Source organism: Vulpes vulpes, chromosome 14, assembly GCF_048418805.1.
Source record: "Vulpes vulpes isolate BD-2025 chromosome 14, VulVul3, whole genome shotgun sequence".
Classification (NCBI taxonomy): domain Eukaryota; kingdom Metazoa; phylum Chordata; class Mammalia; order Carnivora; family Canidae; genus Vulpes; species Vulpes vulpes.
This window is the reverse complement of record NC_132793.1, coordinates 88,606,995-88,632,854: the sequence shown is the minus strand read 5'-3', so window position 1 is coordinate 88,632,854 and position 25,860 is coordinate 88,606,995. Positions and strand designations below refer to the sequence as shown.

Below are 25,860 nucleotides of genomic sequence, written 5' to 3'. Positions count from 1 at the left end.
CATTACTATTTGACAAGTAATAACATTCTTCTAGATAACGTTCTTCTAGAATTAGCAAAGATATCTAGCATGCAAGTGAACTTTTCCCAGATATGATCGGGGCCCTCTAGAACATATTATTCGTGATATTATTCATTCCACAATTGCAGTGGATGAATATAATGTTTTTGCAAAGTCTTTTAACAGGCCCCTTCTCACCTGGCAACAACCTTTAGTGAAAAGAATGAAGAACAAGTTATTCAGGTAGGAGAGACCTCGTCACAAGTTGTAACCGGGCTTTGGAGCCCCCACATCACTAAAAGCATCAATATTGGCAAATGTTATCTGTCTGGCACTCCAAGAGGGCAGAGAAGATATGTGTTCAGAGGATCGGTTGGAATAACAGTCACTGTGGCAATCAGCCTCCCCTACATGGGGAGAAATAGGAAACCTTGAAATGGGGATCAAAACAGCCTTCTTTAATTAAAGTTATGCTGAAGTCAAAACACCCCTTTGAAGGGCAGGTTCTAGGAGAGAAGGCATACAGCTGAACTGACCCACATTCAAAGACTCAAGCCTCCAAGAACTGGAATACCGCGAAAGCAATGCACACACTTCCAGCTTCTGCTAGTTCTCCTTTTCTTTTGGGGAACTCATAAAAAAATGCTTGAACCTATAATATCACATGGTTTAGTCTGTTAAAGGCTTTGGTTGGTGTCAAATTCTTGGACACAGAAGACCAGGACCAAGACCACAGCCCTTGCTCCTATAATCCTGAGTATAAGTCAAAGGAGTACCTAGTCTTTTAGGTTCTGTGGAGTTTGGATCCAAGGTGCTGAAAACATGACCTAAGATTGGCTTGTTCACGATTTCCAATTTTTGTGACTGGGCTGTATACGCAGAAAGTTTCCTTTTGAATTTCAGAGCCAGACTCAAAAGGTGCTTTTGAAACTGCCCCAATTCACCAGTGTAAACTAGAATATAGATGATCCATGAACAACATGGGGCTTAGGGACACTGACCCCTGCACAGTTAAAAATCCACATATAACTTTTGACTCACCAAAAATTTAACTACTAGTATTAGCCTATTGACTGGAAACATTATCAGTAACATGGACATTTGACTAACATGTATTTTATTTGTTATATGTATTATATACCGTATTCTTACAATAAAGTAAGCTTGAGAAAAGAAATATTAAGAAAATTATAAGCAAGATAAAATACACTTACAAAACTGCACTGCTCAAACCCATATTGCATAAGTATCAACTGTATATTCTGTTTTCCACTGATGGCTTTTTTTCATTTTATCAATCTGCTATCAATCTACCTAATTTCCTTAAGAAATGGATTCATTTTGCTAAGGCTTACAGGTTTTTAAAATTGAGCTTCTAAGAGAAAAAGCCAATTTCAGAGCTAGGTGGATTCCAGAGAATTTCTTGTTAAACATGTTCATTTTGCAGGTGAAATAAAAGCTACAGGACTGTGTCGCATCCAGCTGATTGACAGAACTTAGTGGCAGCAGAGCTCAGATCACCCTGCATGGCTCTTGATAAAAATTCAGTTTTCTTTCATATTCTCTGTATTACCTAAAAATTAATTAAAATGTACCAGACTCTGTGGTAATCATCAAATTGTGATGGATGTAAAAAATGATTGGATTTCATAAATGTAATTTGCTTTGGGGATTAAAACCATTAAAATTAGTGCATTCTCCAAATTGCCACATATTGTGTCCTTTGGAAATGGCTTTAAATACTACATGCTTGGAAATGTTATTAACAACACTAACAAGGCAAAGATGCAAAATGATTTTGAAAAAAAAAAAAAAAAAAGAAACCACTAGGATTTAGGTAAGCAATGCTTAAGAAATAACCAAGGCAAGGCAGAGGATTAAATATATAGCCTAGGGGCACCTGCGTGGTTTAGTCTGTTAAAGGTACAACTCTTGATTTTAGCTCAGGTCATGATCTCAGGGTTGTGAGATCAAGCCCCGTCAGGCTCCTCACTGGACCTGGAGTCTACTTAAGATTCTCTCTCTCCTTCTCCCTCGGCCTTTCCCACTCATCCCCCTATACCCCACCCCTCACTTTCTCTCTCTCTCTCTCTCAAAAAAAAGTATATAGCCCAGAAAACGTATATTAAAGTTGAAATGTTAAAGTTTTTTTCAATATTAGCATCCAACAAAGAACTCATATACTCCAGTAAGAAGGGGAAAAGTCCAATGTCACAGAAAAGCAGGCAAGGATATGAAGAGGCAATTCACAGAGGAGGCAACGTTACTGACTAATAAACTATACAAAATGCTCAATCTCAGTAACCAGGAAAGCACAAACTAACATGAGATAAAATCTCACATTCTTCAAATATTGAATTTTGTAAATATTCAAAAATATTTGAATATGAAATATTTCAACATGTAAATATTGAAAAGTCTGATAAAACCAAAAGTTAGTGAGGATGTGGGGAAAGAGGAACTTTCATACACTTGGCTTGAGGAATCATTTGGCAGCATCCAGTAAACTTAACTTGGGAATCCTATCGAGAAACTCTCACATATGTTCCCAAGGAGACAGATATAAGAATGCTTATGGTAGAATTTCCTGAAAATGGGAGGATAAACACAGAGTGTGGAATATCTGATTGGTGGAATACTATACAGGAGTTAAATGAATTGGTCTACAGAGTTACACATATGGGTGTGAATGTTATGAATGAAGAAAACAAGTCACACAATTATATACACTAGATCATAGTATTCATGTAAAGTTTAAAAATAAAGCAATACTCTAATGTTTGTGGTTAAACCCAAGCATAATAAGTATATAAAAGCATGAGTGGAAGGATGTAGCTTCTGTGGTTCTCTTGGCAGATGGAGAGAGGGAGAGAGGGGAATGGGATGGGGTGGGATGTGCCGAGATATACTAGCTTTCTTCCTAGTTTCTCTTAGGTGATTTCATCTAGCGCACGGTAGGCACTTGTGTCTATTTGATGAGAGAATGAATGAATGAATCTACCTCCACAACATTAAATCCGACCTAAATGAAAGTGACTCCCACATTTTTTTTAGATTTACTTATGAGAGAGAGAGAGAGAAAGAGAGAGAGAGAGAGAAAGAAAGAAAGAAAGAAAGAAAGAAAGAAAGAAAGAAAGAAAGAAAGAAAGAATCTGGGGGAAGGGCAGAGAGAGAGAAGCAGAGAAAGAATCCCAGGCAGACTGTATGCTGAGCAAGGAACCTGATGCAGGGCTTGATCTTACGACCCTGAAGTCATGACCTGAGCTGAAACCAAGAGTTGGATGCTCAATCGATTGAGGCACCCAGGTGCCCCATGACTACCAAATTTACACTCCAGTGTGGACCTCTCCCTGACTTCAAATGATAATAACTAGACAATCTCCTCTCAGCTGCCTAACTGTCCCATCAAATGCTAGTCTCCTCTTCACCACTTTTCTCCAGTCTTCAATATTCCAGCAAATGGCACTTCCATTCATTCAGCTACTCCAGGTGAAAACCTCGAGATAATCTTCAGCTCTGCCCTGTATGGGAGACCTTGCTTCCCAGCCCAACACACTCAGTGGGGCTCCTTGATACAGACTTCTGCTTTTGTCTGCAACAATTTCCAAACTGCATCAAATCTCTGTGGCCAGGATCTAGATTGTGCGCTGGCTTGGCCCACGGGCCAGCCACCACCTATGATGTCAGAACACTGAAACACAGATGTCAGCCAGGCTATGCTGCACAGGCTCGCCTCCTGAGACACAGCGCACAGGTGTGGGTCCCCAGAGCCCCTTGCTGACCTGGAGTGCTCTGTAGCAGGACTCTTCATAGTTCTTGTGGGACAGTGCCATCTTCTTGGCTCAGAGGAACCACATTGCCATTGTTGGCGAGATTTCTGAATAAGGAAAATGCACAAAAAGTTCTCCCCTGCGCTTTTCTAGTGGGAGACAAAATATGATTTGTTCTTAGACAATCTCAGTCCATCAGCCCACATCCAAAAGGGAATACAGAACATTATCATGGCCCCTTGCTGGGCAGCTAGTGTACAGTGGCAACTACCCTACCCTGGAGTTTCCCAACTGGCACGCCAGGGAAAGCTGAAAATATGCAGAGACATTGATTCCTTCAACTCTTGGAGCAGCTACCAGAGCCTTAGGCTCCTCTTTCTTTGGACAGTTGCATCGGTTTTTCCCAGCCTGCTGTCCTAGCATCGGTATCTCCATGCCCAGAGGGGAAGAAGGTGTGGAAGGGCTGAAAGGAGCTGAAAGAAATGTTTCAATACCTAGCAACCTGGGAAGATTTCCTCCTCAGTGTGGTGCCTTGAGCTAGAGTTGGGAAGTTGTGTGGCTCAAACTTGGATTCTCTGATTCTAGGGGAGAGGAAGGTGTGTGTGAAGGGTAGGAGGTGAGAATTAGCTGCCTCCAGGACATGAATGGTTCTGTTGCTTAGACCCAACACTCAATGAGGTTTAGAGGTGAAGAAATGATGAAAGAAAAAGGGTCACTAAGTGAATGAGAACAAACCAAGAATGACTGTTTGGCACAGTCAACCCTCCCTCATCCACTGTGCTCTGTACATGACCACAAAGGAATTGGAAAGTCGTGGTGTTCTAAACATTGTCTTCTCCCAGTTTCAACTGAACAACAAGCCACAATCTCATTCTCTCAATTCATCAGAACTCTTCAAATGCAGTTGCCTGATTTCAAAAGGAAATGGCTGGCAACCACTTGCAATCATCACTTGAGTAATTTTAAGCTGCCAATATTTACATCTGAAGAAATGCTACCCAGCTAATTATGCAGAGCTTGGCTTCTCAAGAAATGGTGTGTTTGGCTCTTCCTACATAACCCAACTTCCCTCTGTATAGAATGACACTGGCAAGTGAGAAAGCAAGGAATAATTTGAGAGCAACACCAACCACAAAGTGGAATCAACCAAAAGAGAAAGAAGTTCATTCATTCATTCCAGGGACCTCAGCCTGGGACCTCTTGACATGGTAGACCAGGCAATTTTTGTGTGAGGACTGTTCTACTTACTTAAGAGGGTTAACAGTACATATTCTTAGTCTCATCCACTAGATGCAATTGTGACATCAGAAGCATCTCTGGAGATTGCCAAATGTCCCTGGAGGGCAAAATCACCCCACTGGAGAATCACTGGTTCAAAAAAATATTTCTTGAGTCCCCATGCATTGTGCAAAAGCATGAGGGACATAATAGTGTTTATCTTCATATAGCTTATAGTCTACTGTGAGAGCCAAACCCCAAGAGCTCAAACACATAACAATAAATATATAACTACACATTTATAAATGTTATGAAATAGAGAATACTGCGATGTGTAAATTGGGGATCTCACTTAGATGGGGTGACATTAGAAAGCCATGCTAAGGAAATGGAACTCAAAGGTTGTAACCTGAAGGGGTGGTGAGGGAAGAGTAGAATAAAGAACATTTCAAGAAGAAACAGTATCAAGAAGAAGAAACAGTAGGTGCAAAGGGCCTGAGATGGGGGAAAGTCTTGGCATGCTTAGGGATCAGAAAGGCCAATGCAGGTGAAGCGTAGTAAGAAAGATATAGCACGTCCTAAGATGAAGTCAGGGAGTTAGCATGGACCAGATTAGTGATTTCACAGGTCAAGGGAGTTCTGTTTTACCTTAAAGTCCAACCAGAAACCATAGTGCAGCACTGTTTGAGATATGGGGAGCATATCAGTGTCCAAAACAGACAAGGTTTCTATACTCAGAAAACATCTCCTCTCATGGAGGAGCTGGTGTATATATAACAGCATCTGCTATTGCTGTGTGTAAGTGGTGGGAGGGAATTCAGAGTGGCCAGAGGTGGAGCCTCTGGAGGCTGTGGTCATAGCGCAGGGGACAAGTGCCAGTGGCATGGATTGGAGGGGGGAGCATTGGTATTACATAAGAAAGAACAATGCCTTAAGCCCTCCAGGTTTGGAAGGGACATTTAAGCTCCTCTGATCTAGTTTCTTTTGATGCTGATATATATATATACCTTTCTTGATAACCCAAGCAAAAGACAAGCACATTCCTGTCTGTACATCTCCAGTAATTATATAATTGTTCAAGAGGAGTCTGTGTACTTCCTTCAAACATTGGTCAATTTTTTGAACATTTAAAGACAGTTAAATACTCTTCAAGCTAAATATTCCCATTTCCTTCCACTGATCCTCATATGATACAACATCAGAACCCCTCTCTGTGCTGTGTATTTCAGAGAACATCCTTCCAACCATAGCTATCAGCCTGCATTGTACTATGTGTGTAACACAATCAGCACCACCCAATTCATACATGACTTAACTACTTTCATCTCTACCAAAAAGGTGGGGAGTGCTAACAATAAACTTAAGGTCAAACCCTAATACCCTAATATCTACACTTTGGGCTTTATTTTTTTGTGTACTTTTTTTCTTATGTTTTAAGATTCCAGAATATGTAAATCTTTATCAATTAATCATGATTTCCCTGTTAATGAGGGCCAATATATCTGGCCCTGGTCCGTATTCCTAAAAACTGATTGCAAGGATTACCAAACAAAACAAATGTTGACAATGAAGAAAAAGCATAGTAATGCTAATAAGATAAAATGCTCATTTCAAATAAAGGAATAATCCCTGCCACAGCACTTCCGTACACCTCTGGGGAAGACATAAGCAGTTATGGTTTCAAAAAAATTATAGAGCTGTGTTTTTGAAATGCCTTAAAAGGAAATTCCGTGCTTGGGATTCTGTGGTTCTACATTAATGTCAAAAGCCCAGGAGGTCATGAATGACTCATAATGTCCCACTGCTTTCTGAATGGCTCCACATCTAAATCCACAGTTGGCAATGAAACAAAGGACAATATAATAAGCATTTTATGCTGTTTTGAAAGCAAACTTTTAGCTTTCACTGTATGAAAAGAAAAAGAAGTGCATTCAGAGAGTTCAATTTTCTGAACTACTACCAGCATACATTCCTTTTTGTTATATTAGTTCTTATTATCCAAGCTGACAAGGTCACAGAAAAAAACAATTGAGTTTTTCCTCTTTTCTCAAAGAGGTTACATTAAATTTAAATTGAATTCTATCAAACTTGGCTACATATGGACATTTCCCTTTAGTCACCTGGCTCTGAATTTTCTAGACCAGTGCTTCTCAAACTTTAATATGCATATAAATCACTTAGAGTTCTTGATGAAAATACAGACTCTCATTCAGAAGGTCTCTGGTGGAACCTGAGCTGCTACATTTCTAACCAGCTCTAGGTGATGCCTGGGCTGACAGTCCGGGACCACTGTGGTTAGCAAGCTGTTTCTTAGGCTACAGCCCCTCCCTAGATTACTTCTCTCTATAAAAAGAAGTTGAAGCAAAGGGTTGCCTAAGGATCTTTCCAGTTTTAAAATTCCATGATTTCAACTGTTTTTTATTTCTTTAATATCTATATGTCATGAGTCCTTTTAGTCCAGAAAGGCAATAGAAAATTAGCAGCATGTCTCACTTCCTATAACAGATGGTTGTTTAAAAATAATTAGTAAATCATCCTATAAAATGAGTCATGCCTTTACATCTCCAGAGAAATGTACTATTTAAAGAATTCTGGTTTTCTACAAAGGAAATGATCTCTAAGTGTTTGTTTCAACAGTCTGAATTTTCTTTTGTAAGGACTTTTTAGCATTAACACCTATGTCACATGAAAATCTATTGTTCTTGTTAAAATTTGCAAGATGGGAGTATTAGTTGAGGTCAGGTCTACAAACTCCACACATGTGGGAAAGAATGCAGCTAACTCTGCTTTTTAGAAAGCAAACCCAAGAAATGGAGAGCCATCCATGGACGCTGGTCCAGTAGTGGAGAACACACACACACACACACACACACACACACACACACACACGTGGTCTTCTCTATTTCTAGTGGGTCTCAAGCTGAAAGGCAGATCAGAATGACACACTTCAGGGGAAGTATCCTATCAAAAATTCCAATGTCTGGGTCCTGTCTCCATAAATTCTGATTAACTGATCTGAGTTAGGACCTGGCCATGAGTATCTTTCTTTAAGGCTCTACAGGCCATTCTAGTCAGGTGTAATCAACATAGCTAATGCGTAACCAGTTGATTTTAAATAAAAAGTGGGAATCCTGGGAGATCCTCTGGTTGGTGTGAGAGTATAACTCATTCTATATTTGCTTTACATGTGATCACAATCCTTACCTGATGAAAATGTATGTCAGGCAAAATAATAATGACTTTTTTCATGAGCTGGCTTATATAGAATACTTCTGAATTCCGTTTAGACAAAAGGTCCCCAGGAATGTTTATGCATCTTTCATCAAATGTCATGATTTCCCATTGGTAAAGCAAAAGGTTCAAATGATTGGTTGATTAAGTGAAGTTTAACAGGAAGGAATGTAACTTCCAACACAAATCACCACCATCCCCAAATGGAGGAAATGTGTCTTGGATCATGTGAAAAAGACCTAAAAGTTGTTATCAATTTTAAGCTCAGTATGAGTTAAGAGTATAATGTGACTACCAGCCACTCAAAACAAAACTAGGCTGAGTCAGCAGAAGTAGAGTTTTCACAAAAAGAGACATCAGACCTGCTTTTGTATTAGACCATATCTAGAAACTACTGCTTATTTAAAGGAAAATCTGGGTAAAATGAAATGAGAGAGGTAGGTGAAAAGACTCAACAGTATACCTTAGGACAAGGTATGGTTGAAAGAGCTGGAGATGTTTAACCCACAGAGCCATGGGGGTGGTGGCTGGGCATACAGTTGGTATCTAAGGGCTACCATGTGGTGCTGTACTGTTGTATGCAGCTTCCATAGTGAGACATCATCAGGATTACTTATGAGAATTAGGAAGAAGTCTATTATTTTTTAAAATATTTTATTTATTTATTTGAGAGACAGAGAGACAGAGACAGAGACAGCAGAGTGAGAGAGAGAGCAAGAGCTGGGGGGGGGGGAGTGTCAGAGGGAGAGGGAGAAGCAGGCTCCCCACTGGGAAGGGAGCCCAATGTAGGGCTCTATCCTAGCACCCTGATATCATGACCCAAGCCAAAGGCAGATGCCTAATGGACTGAGCCACCCAGGTGCCACGAAGAAATCTACTATTAAAAATATTTTAAACCCTTAAGTTTGCAAATGATTTACTTGAAGACTTCTGGGTTTGAAGAAAAATGGTAGCCTGAATCCACATTCTTCCTTCAGTCTCTAAAAACAAACACAGAATCAAACGCCCTCAATTTTCCTGAGGAACAGAGATCACTGTTCAGATTATCTATAAGAAGAAGAAAATATATATACAGATTCTAATGAGCTCCCACAGCCCTCTATCTTGTGTCTGGGAAAGCAAAGAAGGCAATGTTGGAAAAACAAGCAGGATGAGTGTGTTGACTTAGAAGAAGCACAGACAAAATCACCTCCATAAAGAGAGAAGGAAAACATAAATGCACAGGTTGGGACCTGGTAGTTTTTAGCCTTTGCTAAAGAAAAGAGGCCCCAAAGTGTGCCAGATAGGAAGCTGCATCTTTTGGGAAGAGTCAGGTATTTAAAGATGTGGTACTTTGATATAAGCAATGAAGGGAAAGAAGAAAAGTAAGGATGTTGCAGAAGAGAAATAAGACAATAGGTTGGCTATCATCCTCCCTTGTTCAAAAACTGGAAGCCTTTCTTGAGTGGAAGAGGAAGGGTAGTGGGAAGAGCCAGCATGTTACAATTGAGTACAACATCAGGAACTCCATGAAAACAGATCCCATGTGAGAACAGATCCTACCACCTGACCCACATGTGGGGGAAGAGAAGTACACTTGCTATCTAGCATCAGGAGCTACAACATGCAATGTGGTAGGTACTTACCACATGTGGCATTTAGCATTTGAAATGTAGTCAGTCCAAACTGAGATGTGCTGTAAGTGTAAAATCCATACTGGATTTCAAAGACTTAGCATGAAAAAAGGAATGAATGAATCTCATTAATAATGTTTTGTACTGATTGCTGAATCATCATATTAACCTTAAATAGGATTATAATCCTCCCCTGATTAAAATACATATCGGGAAAAATAGGCAAAATTGAAATGATAATATTTTGCTTCTATTGTGTTAAATATATTACTAAAATTAATGTCACCCATTTCTTACAAGTTTTTAAGTGACATTACTAGATAACCTAAAATTATATATGTGGCTCACATTATATTTTTATTAGGTAGCATTGACCTAGAGGGAAAGATCAGGAAAAAAGAAAGAAAAATCTAACAGTTATACTTGTGTGAAAATTAAACCGGCTCTCTCAGGAAGTGTATAAACTATTGCTATTTAGAAAATAAAATACTGCTTCTGGCAGTGACAACTGCTTCTGGCCAGGATGGAAAAACAGGGATTAGATTATCCTAGCATGTTAAAGAACTAGGAAGTGGGATAAAATATAAATATATATATATATATACCCAACCAAACAATAGTTTTTAGACACTGTTCAATCTCAGGATCGTGATTCCTGAGAAAAGGAAAATGAAGGAGGGGAGCCCTGCAACTGTCCTAGCAAACCATCTCACCATTTCTAAACTGAACCCCAGTGAAGAACCCACACAGAGCGCAGTGGTACCACTGAGTTGAGGAAACAGAAGTTGGAGTTCACCAAAGTGAAGCTGGTATTCGTGGGACAGAATGCTGGAGAGAAGGGAGACCTGCAGAAAGAGAGCTCCAGAGATCTTCATGGAATTCCCTTCAGTCTTTGACTGAGTCCTGACCCGGGCAAGTGTGTCAGGAAACTACCAAAGGCCAGGGAAAGAATCACCAGAAAAAGTTGGCAAAACAACCCCAGGAGCTCATACTGTATTGGCAGCTTGCTGTCTTCTCACCAGCCGGAGTGACAGGAGCTCTGAGTATATGGACATCAGGGAGAATGCTAGGAAGGACTTCACTTAATTGCCATTGACCAAAGGCTATTCCGGGCTCACCCTAACAAAGCTTGAAAACAAGCCTTTGAAAGGATCAAACTCATTGCAAGCACCTTGATTGTGTATAAAAATAAAATACACTAGTTGTACCACATTAAAAAAAAAACACTATTCAAAACAACAACAAACAAAAACCACTATCTAAAAGGACTACAACAAAATCCAGCATGCAATAATATAAAATTCAAAATATCTGGCATCTAATAAAAAATTACCAGATTTGCAAAGAAGTTGGAAAATATGGCATATAGCCAAGACAAAATTCAATGAAGAGAGAAACAGACCCAAGATTATGAGAGATGATGGAATTAGCAAACAAAGATGTTAAAATAGCTATTATAAATATCCTCCATATATTCAAGGACGTAGAGAAAAACACAAACATACTAAGAAAAAAGGAAGATACCAAGAAAAGACTAATATGTAATTTATAGAGATAAACAATACAATCTCTGAAATTAAAAAAAAAAAACACACTAACTAGATGGGATTAACTCTGATCAGACATCACAAAAGAAAAAAATTAAAGATTGTGAAGACATAGCAATAGTAATTAATCAAAATGAAACATAGAAAGGGGATGCCTGGGTGGCTCAGTCGGTTATGTTTGACTGTTGACTTCAGCTCAGGTGGTGATCTCAGGGTCCGGAGATTGAGCCCTGTGTTGGGCTCTGTCCTCAGTGGGGAGTCTGCTGGAGATTCTATCCCTCTCCCCTGGTCCTTCCCCTGCTCATGCGTGCACTCTCTCTCTCAAATAAATAAATAAATATTTTAAAAAATGAAGCATAGAAGGGAAATGAAAAGACTGAAAATGAGTAAAATATCATTGACTTGTGGTCCAACGAAATGGTAATTGAGGTCTCAGAAGAAGAAGACAGATAAGGAATGAGAGAAGAAATTATGAAAAATTTGTTGAAATCTGAATTTTATCTTATCTAGAAACCTACAGGCTCAAGAAGCTCAACAAACTCTAAGCAGAATGGACATAAAAAAAAATCTTATCAAGATACATCATGGTCAAATTGCTGAAAACCAGTGCTAATGAGAACAATTTTAAAAGGGCCAAAATACAAAAACATATTCATTTAGAGTAACATAGATAAAACAGACATCTTTCCAGAAAGCCAGAAGAAAATGGAGCAGGGAGAAAAACAAACAAAAAACCCAGAAAAACAAACAACCCCCCCAATCATCTAAACCCAGTAAAAATATATTTATTAAGTAAAGGAGAAAAAAAGAAAAAAAAAAGAAACCCTGAGAGAATTAATCACCAGCATACCTGCACTAAAAGAAATGAGGGTCTTTGTGAAGGGAAAAGAAAAGAGAGAGAGCAAGAGATACCAGACAAATAATATTTATACAGAGGGATATAGAGAGCAAGAAATGATAAAAATAAAGGGAAATATATAAAACACCAACATGTTTTATCACTGTAGAAAATAATTGAATGTTTAAAGCAAAATAAAATAGCAATATATATGGCTTTTAGAATACATATAATTAATATTTGTATACAGTTGTATATTTTATATCTAAATTTATGATATATATTATCGTATTTTATTAAAATGCACGACAACAATAGCACAAAGGACAGGAGTAAATAAATCTTGCAACAAAATGAAGCTTTTGCAAAAAGCAACCTATAAGCAATTCTGTGTCTGTGCTGGACACAAAAAGACACAAATTATCTCTACAGAGAGGGAAATGGAGGTAGGTACTGATAGGTGGTGAGTCTCAACCCGGGGGCCCTGCTTTTCCCGAGAACATCTCCAGATGTTTCCAGTTCTCACCACCAGGGGCGGGATGGCTACTAGCCTCTGGGATTGGGGAGAGCCAGGGACGCTGCCACACTTCTGCAGCACACAGGACAGCTCCCAAAGCAGTCACTTGGCTCCAAAGGTCACCAGTGCTATTGCCGGAGGACCCTGAGACAGAGCCAGGCCTGCTGGTGGCATAGATGCCTCCAGAATACATGCAGCTCACCCATGGGGAAGGAAGGCAGGTCTGTGGGCTGGGGCCGCCTGGAGACACTGGGAGCCAGGGGGGCCACCTTCTCCACGGGTGACTCAGAGCAAACAGGGGAGGTACCCAGCGCTCTAGATGTGTCACCTCCAGTGCCTGGCCCCCAGTGACTTTCTGAAACCTCTCTGGAAGGCCCGGCCTGACCTGGAACCCCCGGGGCCAGAGTAGAGGCTGGGGGCTCAAGCTACAGCAGCCTCCCCACCTGCCCTCTCCAGGAACCAGAAGGTGGCCGACTTCTCCCCAGACACCTCAGCAACCTGTTTCAGTGCCTCCTGGTAGGGCTGTGGCTCAGTGACCCATTTCCTACAGCTCAGAACTTGTGGCATAAGAGAAACCATGTCTTGGGCGTGAGGGGGGAGCAGGAAATAACTGGAACAGAGACCAACTAGGGAGACTGTGGAATATTGCGGAATATTTAGTTCAATGGTTAGAGAACCATCCTGTTCACATTAGCATGTTATCCTTCCCCCAACACTGTAAGGGAGTAGGGCAGCTATTGACCCCAATGAGAAAACCAAGGGTAAAGAATAAATAAATGATTTCCCCAAGGCCTCATGGCTAAGCACTTGGAGTCTGTGCCCTCTGTTGCCTAGTCTGCTCCCTACACAGGGACACGCAGACTCCTTGTGGGGACAGGTGTCAGGTCCCGGATCAGTCAGGCAGAGATGGGAGGCCCTTCAGGACCACGGCTCAGATCCCCCAGCCCTGGGAGGCCTTCTCTGGTCCTATCCTTGGTTGAAGGGAGCTGCCTCACTCAGAGTTACACCCCCTTCCCAGAGGGCAGCTGCATCCTGTGACACACTCATGTCAGGGTACAGAGGTCCAGCCCCTTTGCCACAACTGGAAACCCCTGAAGGGCCACCCAGCTCTAGGTCTCTGCTGGGCTGGCTGAGGACTTTGTTATAAATGCACCACAGTTTTACTTCTCCCTCTGCCCCAGCCTCCTTCACCCCCTCACAAATGTGGACCTCTAGGGTACCCCTTAAATCCTCTTGTGCGCATGCACACACACACTCACAATTGATAAAGGGAGGGATGCCTGGGTGGCTCAGTGGTTGAGCATCTGCCTTTGGCTCAGGGCATTATCCAGGGGTCCTGGGATCGAGTTCCACATCAGGCTCCTTGCGGGGAGCCTGCTTCTCCCTCTGCCTGTGTCTCTGCCTCTCTTTGTGTGTCTCTCACAGAGTAAATGAATAAACTCTTTAAAAAAGAGAGACATCTGTGTGTGCTGTGCACATGGGTTAATGTGCCTGTGCGTGCATCTGTTTCACTACTAATAACATGGAGAATATCTGTTCCTTTCAGGAACATATAAAATTCAATTCTATTTTTGTGAAATGATATTTATTTATTTATTTGTTTGTTTGTTTATTTATTTATTTATTTGAGAGAGAGAGAGAGAGCGTGTGCATGTGAGGAGGAGAGGGGCAGAGGGAAGGGGAGAGAGACAATCTTAAGCAAGCTTCAGGGTGGCCCCGGTGGCGCAGTGGTTTAGTGCTGCTTACAGCCCAGGGTGTGATCCTGGGGACCGGGGATTGAGTCCCACGTCGGGCTCCCTGAGTGGAGCCTGCTTCTCCCTCTGCCTGTGTCTCTGCCTCTCTCTCTCTCTCTCTGTCTCTCATGAATAAATAAATAAAATCTTTTTTTAAAAAGATTTAAAAAGCAAGCTTCACTCCCAGCGAGGAGCCTGATGTGGGGCTCGATCTCACAACCCTGAGATCATGATCTGAGCTGAAATCAAGAGTCTAAGGCTTCGACTGAACCACCCAGGCACCCCCAAGGTTTTCGCGCAATGATTTTAAAAATCAAGTACGAGAGATGTCAGTATGAGAGATCTTTTACCTCTTTTTACTTGGATCTTCGCCCAACCCTCATCTCCTTTTCAACTTCAGCAAGATATAACCAGTGGCTCAAGGCAACATCAGGGTGAACACTTGAGACCGTGGGAAAAAAGGGCAGGATTTGAGTGCTCACTGCTATCCTCAAAGATGCCTTTACTGGACAACTCTCCTTTGAAAAAAATCCCTTCCTTTCACAACAGCTTCAGCTGCCTTCCTGCCCATCAAAAGACCTGACTTAGTCTGATACCTCCAATGAACTAGTATTCTCAAAACCAGTGTTAGGAAACACATAAGACAAGAAATTTAGAAGTATCCATAAAAGGAGCTAATACATGATAAAGTAAGTATGGAAAATCATTCATATAATTAAAAATTCACAGGCAATTGCAGGGAAGTGGGATTTGCCACTTTTGAACAGACACCCAGCAGCTGAAAGCTAGAGATAACAGTCCTCCCTCGGCTGCTGGCATTCAGCCCCTGCCTATGCCTGGTTCCAAAGGATGGAGGATGGATTGAAGAGAACTGAAATAAAACCTTGTTTGACTTATTTAAAAACACAAATATTATTATTATTTTTCAGAGGCCCAAGTGCCTGGAATGAAGAGGTGAAAAGTCATGCTCTTTTTCATCAGCAGCAAGAAGAGGTGTCACAGCACCTGGGCACAGGCAACCTCAGAAACCATCTTAATAGAAAGAAGACACAATTTGGAACAAAATACTAGAAGAATTTCCAAATAGCTTGGGAAAGGCTACTGAACAACCTCATATGTCAAAAAAAAAAAAAAAAAAAAAAAGCCTGGATAATGCTATACTATCCTGTTGTAGAGAAACAGATATTCACTAAAAAGCTCACAGCAAAAAATAAATAAATAAATAAATAAATAAATAAATAAATAAATAAATAAATAAAATAAAATAAAATAAAATAAAAAGCTCACAGCATGGGTTCGGGTCTGGATTCACACAACCGGAGGAAGCTCTTCTGTCCCCACTGAGCTTCTCCCACTTCCCCATTGGGCAGGTGAACCCCTCTTTCCATTCTGAGTTGCTTCCATCTCATGATGTGAGTGTGGGGTTGGGTCTTCTCCCGCTCATTTATCTAGGAGCCCTGGTTGTGCCTGGAGGTCTGTTGCCTGGGGGTCTGTTGCCTGGTCCAGGGCAACAGGAATTCTGCTGGAGGCTGGCAGCTGGAAAGAGGCCAGTTTGCTCACAGGCCTTTTGCTGACGATACGTTTTCCTTCTGTTATTATCTCAGAGCCATGCAGATGGTTGCTGGTTCTACTTTGACTTCTTGAAATAGTCTCACACCTTCATGTTTATAAAAACTCAGATATATGACTGTTTCAAGCCACAGAATCCCCTAATGGGGATAGCCCTAGGGAGATTTTCTAGAGTGCTTTCTCTGAAGAGCTGGAATTCATGAATGACTGGTAAGGTAACGGTGACAAAGGTAACTGGGCAAAGTCATGATAAGGTTATGAAGTTTATAGTGAAAGAACGCACGCTGTGTGATCCCAGGTATATAAGGTTTAAGAAAGTCGAGGTGTGTCTGGGCACAGTCAGTTAAGCATTTGGCTCCAGCAGTGCTCTCAGGGCCGTGAGATCGAACCCCATGTTGGGCTCCCTGCTCAGCGTGGAGTCTACTTAATACTCTCTCCCTCTCCCTCTGCTCCTCCAACTGCACCCCCTGCCTGCTCTCACTCTCTCACTAAAATAAATAAAGAAATATAAAAAAAAAGAAAGTTGAAATTAATCTATGGGGAGAGTAATAAGAACAGTGATTGCCCATGTGGGAATGGGGGATGATCAGAAGTGGCACAAAGAATTGTATAGGGTCATGGAAATGTTCTATGTTTTATTTAGATTTTATTGATTTATTTGAGAAAGGAAGAGAGCATGAAGGGGAGAGGGGCAGCGGGGCAGCAGGAGAGGGACAAGCAGATTCCCTGCTGAACAGGGAGCCCAACATGGGGCTTGATCCCAGGACCATAAGTTCATGATCTGAGCCAAAGGCAGGCACTTAACCAACTGAGCCATCTAGGCAGTCCTGTTCTATATTTTAATAGAGTAATGGCTGCATGGTTTATACATTTATTAAAATTCACTGAACAGGGAACAAAAGATGGTGTTCATGAAAGCTGAGCCTACATCAGGCTAAAGGCACACACATAGAAACACATATAAACACACATTAAATACATATCACTCATGTTTGAAGGACATATGTTCACAAACACAGAGCTACTAGGGAGGCAGATGAGCAGAGCATTAGCAACATAGGCTGTGAAGCCTTGGGCTTTGTGTGCATGACTCTGTATGACCTTGAGTAAGTCATTTAACTTCTTTTCTCACCTGGCCTCTCTTCCCCTAGAAAAATAGCACAGTTTTCTGTACAAGTGAGTGGTACACTGTGGTAGGAAGGCCTTGGCGGGGGCATGCTGTCCTGGTGGATATTTAGTGGTCTCTCCCAGTTCTGAAAGTCTGTTTTGTGGCACAGCCAAATGTACAGTATAGAAGAATAGTCAAACCTGAAATTCTTTAAGCCAAGCAACTTTGCACAGTTACTTTCTACAAGTTTATAAACTCCACTGTCCTTTCTTCAATAGATTGTTAAAGCAATTAACCTACATAAACATTCATAAATATGGAAATATAAACTGATGACATTTTTTAAAAAGATTTTATTTATTTTAGAGAGAGAGAAAGTGAGACCAAACATGTGTGTAAGTGAGTGAGGGGGAGGAGTGGAAGGGGAGGGAAAGAGACCATCAGACTCCCTGCTGAGTGCAAGCCCTGCATAGAGCTCCATCTCAAGACCCTGAGATCAGACCTGAAGCTGAAACCAAGGGTCATATGCTTAACCGACTGAGCCACCCAGGTGCCCTAAACCAATAGCATTTTTGTAATACTTTATTTTAACCACCAGCCTTTGTGATATCTTTATCTCCTGTTTAGCAAAGGGCAGTTTTTAAATCCACTATTAACTACTGACAAGAGAGGTGGAGATTTGCTGGATGTTACAGATTTTGTATTTTTTCCCTAACATACGGATATCTGAGAGATCGTGTCAAAACGGATCGTCAGCATGTGAGTCACGAATCCCAAATCCCACTTCCCTGAAGACAACTTAGCAAATGGTCATGGGCGCCCTTTGACTGACACCTGACTCAGCTGCAGCATATCGAAGCAGAAGGGAGGGAGGGCTTGACCAACTGCCAGGCCACTGGGAAGTCACAGCCTCTCTGTGACTTGCCACAAAGAACCTGAATCAATAGGAATAATGGTAATGGCAGCTAACCTTCTCATGTGCTTGCTATGTGCTTGCTATGTGCCAGGCATTGTTCTGAGGGCTTTATCCTAGAAGGCAGGTGTTAAGATCATCATCCCCATTTCACAAGTAGAGAAACTGAGGCAATAAATGAAACTAATATGCCTCAGATCACACAGCCAGCAAACAGGAAAGCCCGTACTCAGCTATTCCTGACTTGCTTTACTAGGAAGTGATTTGAAACACACACACACACACACACAAATTACAAAATGTTTTCTTACGTTTTTAGAAAGCTCGGAAACAAGTTTTAGGATTTATGCTGTGTTTTATTCCATTTTCCTGATTATTCAGGTTGTTTATGTACTTTTTCTTACTCTGTGCCAGCTTTTTCAATTAATTTTCTGGTTATTTCAAATCCACAGTAATTAGAAAGGCGAAGTATTAGCAGTAAAGAGACTCATGTTCTAGTCTTGGCTTTGCCACAAACTTACTGTGCAAGTTTGGTTGAGGCCTCAGATTTCTCCTATTTATGAGAAGGGCCCTTGCTTTAACTAAAAGAGTTCAGCATATGTAGAGTGTCACCTATGAACTTAAGAGACACTGCCTATTGGGAGCAGATGGCTGGGGCAGGTTGCCAGGGGCTAGTTGCTCTGTCCTCGCCGTAATAGCTGCACGCTCAGCTCCGCCCTCTGTGTCTTGGCTGTGCACCAGCCTAAGATGTCAAAGAGACATGCTTGAGTTGGCCGGCACCCAGTGTGATATTTAGAAAGAAGAAAATAAAAGTGTAGGGATGATCAAATTCTCTTGAGTAATATTGAATGAGAGCATGCCACCCTCCTTCTAATTTCTTCTAAAAGCACTTCTCATGTTTGCAAAGAGAATGATAAGACCACTATATAGGCCTGTCATACTTCCCGATGTGATGTGTGGGCTGGTAGTTCCTCAAAAAAACCCCATTTTTACAGGAACCAGCTAAGTTTCAGTGCCAAGTCTTGTTCTCCAGCAGCACCATGCTTACTAACCATGGTCTGTATATGTCAGAGTCCTGAAATTACAGTGATATGGTTATGTGTAGGTATTAGACAGCAGAAGCAAGTGGTAGAAGGCCATATGCATGCAGTGCCTCCACTGTTTAGGGAAAATAAGGTGTGGATATTTCAAAAATCGCTATTTTTAAGATGCATAATCACTTTTGTCTTTTTTAAAAATATTTTATTTATTTATGAGAGACACAGAGAGAGAGAGAGGCAGAGACACAGGCAGAGGGAGAAGTAGGCTCCCTGTGGGGAGTTCGATGCGGGATTGGATCCCAGGACCCGGGGATCACTCCCTGAGCCAAAGGTAGACACTCAACCACTAAGCTACCCAGGTGCCCTTCACTTTTGTCTTTCCAGTCTACCATACAAATCCATGGAGACCAGAAAAAAGATTAATAAACAACTTTGTAACTTTCTACCCCAGTGTGATTTGTTTCCCGGAATTATGTATTTATTTGCATATTCAAAACTACTTAAGTAGTTTTGGGCCTACCAGGCATAAGGAACTTAAGCAAATTCCCAATCTCTTTTATAAGATTTAAAAGACATTTGAAGAGCTTCTGCAATTCCATTTTTTAAATATCCAAGAATTGGGCATCCCGGGTGGCTCACCGGTTTAGCGCTGCCTTCATCCTAGGTTGTGATCCTGGAGACCCAGGATGGAGTTCCCATATCAGGTTCCCTGCAGGGAGCCTGCTTCTCCCTCTGCCTGTGTCTCTGCCTCTCTCTCTCTCTCTCTCTCTCTCATTCGTGAATAAATAAAATCTTTAAAAAATTAATAAATAAATACCCAAGAATTAGTCCCCTTTGTAACAATTGAGGTATATCTATTAAATGTTAAGTAGTTATTAAATATAGTTGAAAATTCACTTGTTAGTTGTTCCTCTAAGAATGTCCACTCCTGCCTTTATCTGTCTCCTCCCCTTTGCAATGCAACGGTGCCTTCAAATAGCATTCTTTAAAAGGCAGCTTTACGGCTTTGGAGGACTAAGCTGATTTCACAGCCAGTTTTGCCACTGCTATGGAAAACAGAGTGCACATGCAAGCCAGCTGAAGTCATACGAACTGCAGGGATTAGAGCTGTGGGGGCCTCCACTACTGCTGTCAAATTGCAATTGGAAACAGCTTTTCCAAAGCACAGCATGAGAAATTGGGAATTCCTGTCCACGGCTCCCCAACCCACTGGGTTTTTAATCAGGCCTAGTACAACCCATTAGAGATCAGAAATATGAACACCATGATGAAACCAAACAATGAGTATATCTTCTGGTCTCTAAGTTTTGTCTGGCCTGGCTCCCTTCCAGCCTGTAATTATTGTCACTCACCAGTGATTAAGGGAACGGTTTCTGCCTAGGGATGGGCGCTCCAGGAAGGCTTGAGGCACAGGTGAAACAGGCTCAGTTCAGGGCCCTTCCTTCCCTCTAAGCCCTGGCTGTGCAAATGGTCTCACTGCTCAACTTTTTCACTTTATCTTGGTCACTTCAACTTTGAGTCACTCAGAGGTAAAGTAACTTATGCAGAGGTCACAGAAAACTATTTAGAACCTTAATAAACTAGAACCATTTGATGAAAGTTTTTTTTTTTTCTTAGCACTCCAACTTTAAGGGAAAGAGTTTGTTCCCAAGAAAACAAGCTTGAGTCAGTCATTTAGTAAAACTAATTTCAGAATTTGATTTGAGGTTAATCCAGATGTAGCCTACTACCTATACTTCTATCTCTAGAAGCTAGGAGACAGTAGAAAACCCAGAGGTTGTTATCGCTGTCCATTTCACTTGTCAACTCTTTTCTTTTTTTTTATGATAGTCACAGAGAGAGAGAGAGAGGCAGAGACACAGGCAGAGGGAGAAGCAGGCTCCCCACGGGGAACCCCATGTGGGATTCGATCCTGGGACCTCCAGACCACAACCTAAGTCAAAGGCAAACGCTCAACCACTGACCCACCCAGGAGTCCCTCTTGAACAGTCTTTGAGACACATTTACTTACAGGATGAAAATGAATTAATCCGACAGTTGATCAGAACATGAACTTATCAGATAAATTACCAGCGTACCTGTTAAATATAAGTCATTCCCTCTGATGAAGAGCGTGGTGTCAGACAAGGATAGTAGCACTTGAAAATGAGCCCACTGTAACTTCCACCTTGAAAGATCTTTAATTAAAACTCTCCTACAAGTATGATTTTCCGACAAAGAAGGATCTGTGATTTTATTTTTTATCTGAAACTCTCAAATCAAATTCCATCCATTGGATAATGTTCCCTGGCCCACCCTTGACTCACCTGGTTTCTGCCTTCCACAGCAAGTTTACAGGATGTCTCTTTAGCACAACATAGGTAGTTGCTATTAGGTGAATATTCCTGCTGCCGCCCACCCCCAAGATGCTGGATTATTTGCCCAAAGGCGGTGATTGTGTCTTATTCATTTCTAAAGCCGTCCCCTTTACTTCTTCTGGAAGTAAAACCCAGAGCTGAACTCAAAACAAACCTACAAAAAACTTCTATTGTCTAAAAAGAATTATCAATTTGTTATTATTTAGAGAAGAAGCAGTTTTCAGGGAAAAAAAAGCATAGCCAAATGATCAAATGATGGACAACATTTCAGATGGTAGAAGGCTCAGGGGGAGAGCATTTAGGGCAAATTGGGTGCTCAGTGAAGGTAAACAGAAGGCTCTGTATACTATGAGACCATTACCGTAAAGCTTGTCCCAAACCAGAGTAGATTTAGAGTCATTAGGACATTCTTTAAAAAGCAACAATCAATTTTTGGATAAAAGTTTTATAAAAATTACTTGTCTTCTAATAAAAGCAATTTCTTAAAAGTACTTTAGAGACCTACCTAAAGAAAACACAGCTATATTTTGGATACATTTTTATCAATCATGATCAAATCAAGGGGAAAAAAAAGGAATTCTGGTTAACTCTAAATTAACTAGAGCATTCCATTGTCTGGGCATCACCTTCAATCTGGCAATGAAATCCACTTGTGAAGAGCAGTAAGACTCGGCCAGCTCTTACCTTCATGAATATACATCTTCGGAGCATCTTCAGGATAAAGTAGCACCAATAGAGGTGAAGGACTTGCAGGACCAAGAGCTGGAGGTTGAGGAAGATGTATGAAAAGAAAGGCTCAAGATAGTGCAGAGGCAGAATCAGGGTGCAATATAAAATCCTACAAAAAAAACAAACATTGGAGAGTATTTCATTACCAGGTCCTCATGAATTTTCAGTGGGAAAACAAATACTTTTTCTCCCAAGACATATTACATTTATTTCATTTCTAATCATGCCCAGGAAATTCTCAAGGGAAAACAATATGATAATTTTACCTTTTATATCATTATTGGCCAGCCACAAAAAAATACAGTCTCTGGGGAGAAAAGTTAAAGCAAATGGAATTTTTATTGTCATGCTGCCTACACTCCAGTCTCTGTACCTGGGTTTCCACTTTGCAAACAGAAGAGCATACACAACCCTCGGGGCTTGTTAGAACAAATAGAATAATGCATGTTTACACGGGGTTATAATTGCCCTTATGACACAACCTTGTGTAGTGGGCAGCAAATGGGGAATTTCACAAAAGTAAATTTGCCAATAAAAGTAAGGAAGCAAAAATTCTATTATTACTTCCAATTTCCAAAGTGAACTGCGTGCTTTATTGATTTCATGAATAAACTCATGGACATCATTTGAGCTGCCTTGATTACCCAGAATGCACAGTGCCTTCAGATACTACTGCAGTATGAAGGGTGTACCTGTTGCCCTTCCCAAACTTCATATACTACCATGATCTTGGAGTTCCTGGATTGGTTTGCTTGTAACTATATTATTCTACTTATAAAAAAATAATGTATTCACACAAAAAAGAAAAAAAAAGAAAAAGGAATAGCATCACCCAGAATACCACCAGTCTACACAATTATATTGGGATTTTGTGTATTATCTTCCAGTTTTTTCTATGAGTATTTAATTTTATTTTTTACATGAACATGTAGTAAAACTCTTTTTTGGTGTTCTATGACCTATACTACATGCAGAGATCTGTGTAACCACCACCATAGTTGGGATCCAGAACAGTTCCATCATCTCAAAGAAAACAAAAACAAAAACAAAACTCCTTGCTCTTCCTTTAGAGTTCTACTCTTTCCCCCATGCCTAGAACTTGGCAAACCCTCATCTGCTATTTTATTTTGTGTTTTCAAGAAGGTCATATAAATGGGGTCATACAGTGTGTCAACTTCGGAGACTGCCTTCTTTCATGCAACATAGTGCCTTTAAGAGTCCTCCAAGTTATTGCGGAAACCAATAGACTTGTCCTCTTTATTACTGGGTACTAGCCCACTCTATGGATGTATTCACCCTTCGGAGAGCATTCCCATTGTCTTCCGTTTTTCACAATTACAATTATGAACAGGATTGCTATAAATATTCACATACAGGTTTTCTGTTACCATAATTTTTTATTTCTCAAGGGCAAATACACAGGGGTGAAATGGTGGGGTCTCATACCGTAAAGATACATTTAGCTTTAAGAAACTGACAAGCTGCACTCCAGAGTGGCTGCTTTGTGTTCCCACCAGCAACATGTAAGGATGCTGGCTTTTCCCCATCCTCACCTGTACTTGCAGTTGACCTGCCAAGATGTCTGCCATTGTAGTAAAATAGCACTTGTGGGATTTTTATGTTCAGCTCCACTTAGCTTGGAATCTAAAACATATTACACTGCTTGAACACCTCAGTGTATGTAGTCTTGCCCAACTGGAAGGCTATTTCTTTCTTTATTTTTTTTCAAACATATTTATTTTATTTTATTTTTTTAAATAAATTTATTTTTTACTGGTGTTCAATTTACCAACATACAGAATAACACCCAGTGCTCATCCCATCAAGTGCCCCCCTCAGTGCCCGTCACCCATTCACCCCCACCCCCCGCCCTCCTCCCCTACCACCACCCCTAGTTCGTTTCCCAGAGTTAGGAGTCTTCATGTTCTGTCTCCCTTCCTGATATTTCCCAACATTTCTTCTCCCTTCCCTTCTATTCCCTTTCACTATTATTTATATTCCCCAAATGAAAGAGAACATATAATGTTTGTCCTTCTCCGATTGACTTATTTCACTCAGCATAATACTCTCCAGTTCCATCCACGTTGAAGCAAATGGTGGGTATTTGTCGTTTCTAATGGCTGAGTAATATTCCATTGTATACATAAACCACATCTTCTTTATCCATTCATCTTTCGATGGACACCGAGGCTCCTTCCACAGTTTGGCTATTGTGGACATTGCTGCTATAAACATTGGGGTGCAGGTGTCCTGGTATTTCATAGCATCTGTATCTTTGGGGTAAATCCCCAGCAGTGCAATTGCTGGGTCGTAGGGCAGGTCTATTTTTAACTCTTTGAGGAACCTCCACACAGTTTTCCAGAGTGGCTGCACCAGTTCACATTCCTACCAACAGTGTAAGAGGGTTCCCTTTTCTCCACATCCTCTCCAACATTTGTGGTTTCCTGCCTTGTTAATTTTCCCCATTCTCACTGGTGTGAGGTGGTATCTCATTATGGTTTTGATTCGTATTTCCCTGATGGCAAGTGATGCAGAGCATTTTCTCATGTGCGTGTTGGCCATGTCCATGTCTTCCTCTGAGATTTCTCTTCATGTCTTTTGCCCATTTCATGATTGGATTCTTTGTTTCTTTGCTGTTGAGTTTAATAAGTTCTTTATAGATCTTGGAAACTAGCCCTTTATCTGATACGTCATTTGCAAATATCTTCTCCCATTCTGTAGGTTGTCTTTTAGTTTTGTTGACTGTATCCTTTGCTGTGCAAAAACTTCTTATCTTGATGAAGTCCCAATAGTTAATTTTTGCTTTTGTTTCTTTTGTCTTCGTGGATGTATCTTGCAAGAAGTTACTGTGGCCAAGTGCAAAAAGGGTGTTGCCTGTGTTCTCCTCTAGGATTTTGATGGAATCTTGTCTCACATTTAGATCTTTCATCCATTTTGAGTTTATCTTTGTGTATGGTGAAAGAGAGTGGTCTAGTTTCATTCTTCTGCATTTGGATGTCCAATTTCCCCAGCACCATTTCTTGAAGAGACTGTCTTTCTTCCAATGGATAGTCTTTCCTCCTTTATCGAATATTAGTTGACCATAAAGTTCGGGGTCCACTTCTGGGTTCTCTATTCTGTTCCATTGATCTATGTGTCTGTTTTTGGGCCAGTACCACACTGTCTTGATGATCACTGCTTTGTAGTACAACCTGAAATCTGGCATTGTGATGCCCCCAGATATGGTTTTCTTTTTTAAAATTCCCCTGGCTATTCGGGGTCTTTTCTGATTCCACACAAATCTTAAAATAATTTGTTCTAACTCTCTGAAAAGAGTCCATGGTATTTTGATAGGGATTGCATTAAATGTGTAAATTGCCCTGGGTAACATTGACATTTTCACAATATTAATTCTGCCAATCCATGAGCATGGAATATTTTTCCATCTTTTCGTGTCTTCCTCAATTTCTTTCAGAAGTGTTCTGTAGTTTTTAGAGTATAGATCCTTTACCTCTTTGGCTAGGTTTATTCCTAGGTATCTTATGCTTTTGGGTGCAATTGTAAATGGGATTGACTTCTTAATTTCTCTTTCTTCAGTCTCATTGTTAGTGTATAGAAATGCCACTGATTTCTGGGCATTGATTTTGTATCCTGCCATGCTACCAAACTGCTGTATGAGTTCTAGCAATCTTGGGGTG

At 40.8% G+C, this 25,860-nt stretch overlaps 1 protein-coding gene across 1 annotated transcript in view; it reads right to left on the bottom strand.

Moving 5' to 3' along the window:
• Nucleotides 1-25,860, bottom strand: part of CERS3 (ceramide synthase 3) — a 110,046-nt gene that overhangs the window by 8,627 nt on the left and 75,559 nt on the right. The window contains exon 10 of the mRNA XM_026003279.2: nt 22,139-22,292. Coding sequence (XP_025859064.1) covers nt 22,139-22,292 — 154 coding nt within the window. The remainder of the gene's footprint in view (nt 1-22,138; nt 22,293-25,860) is intronic.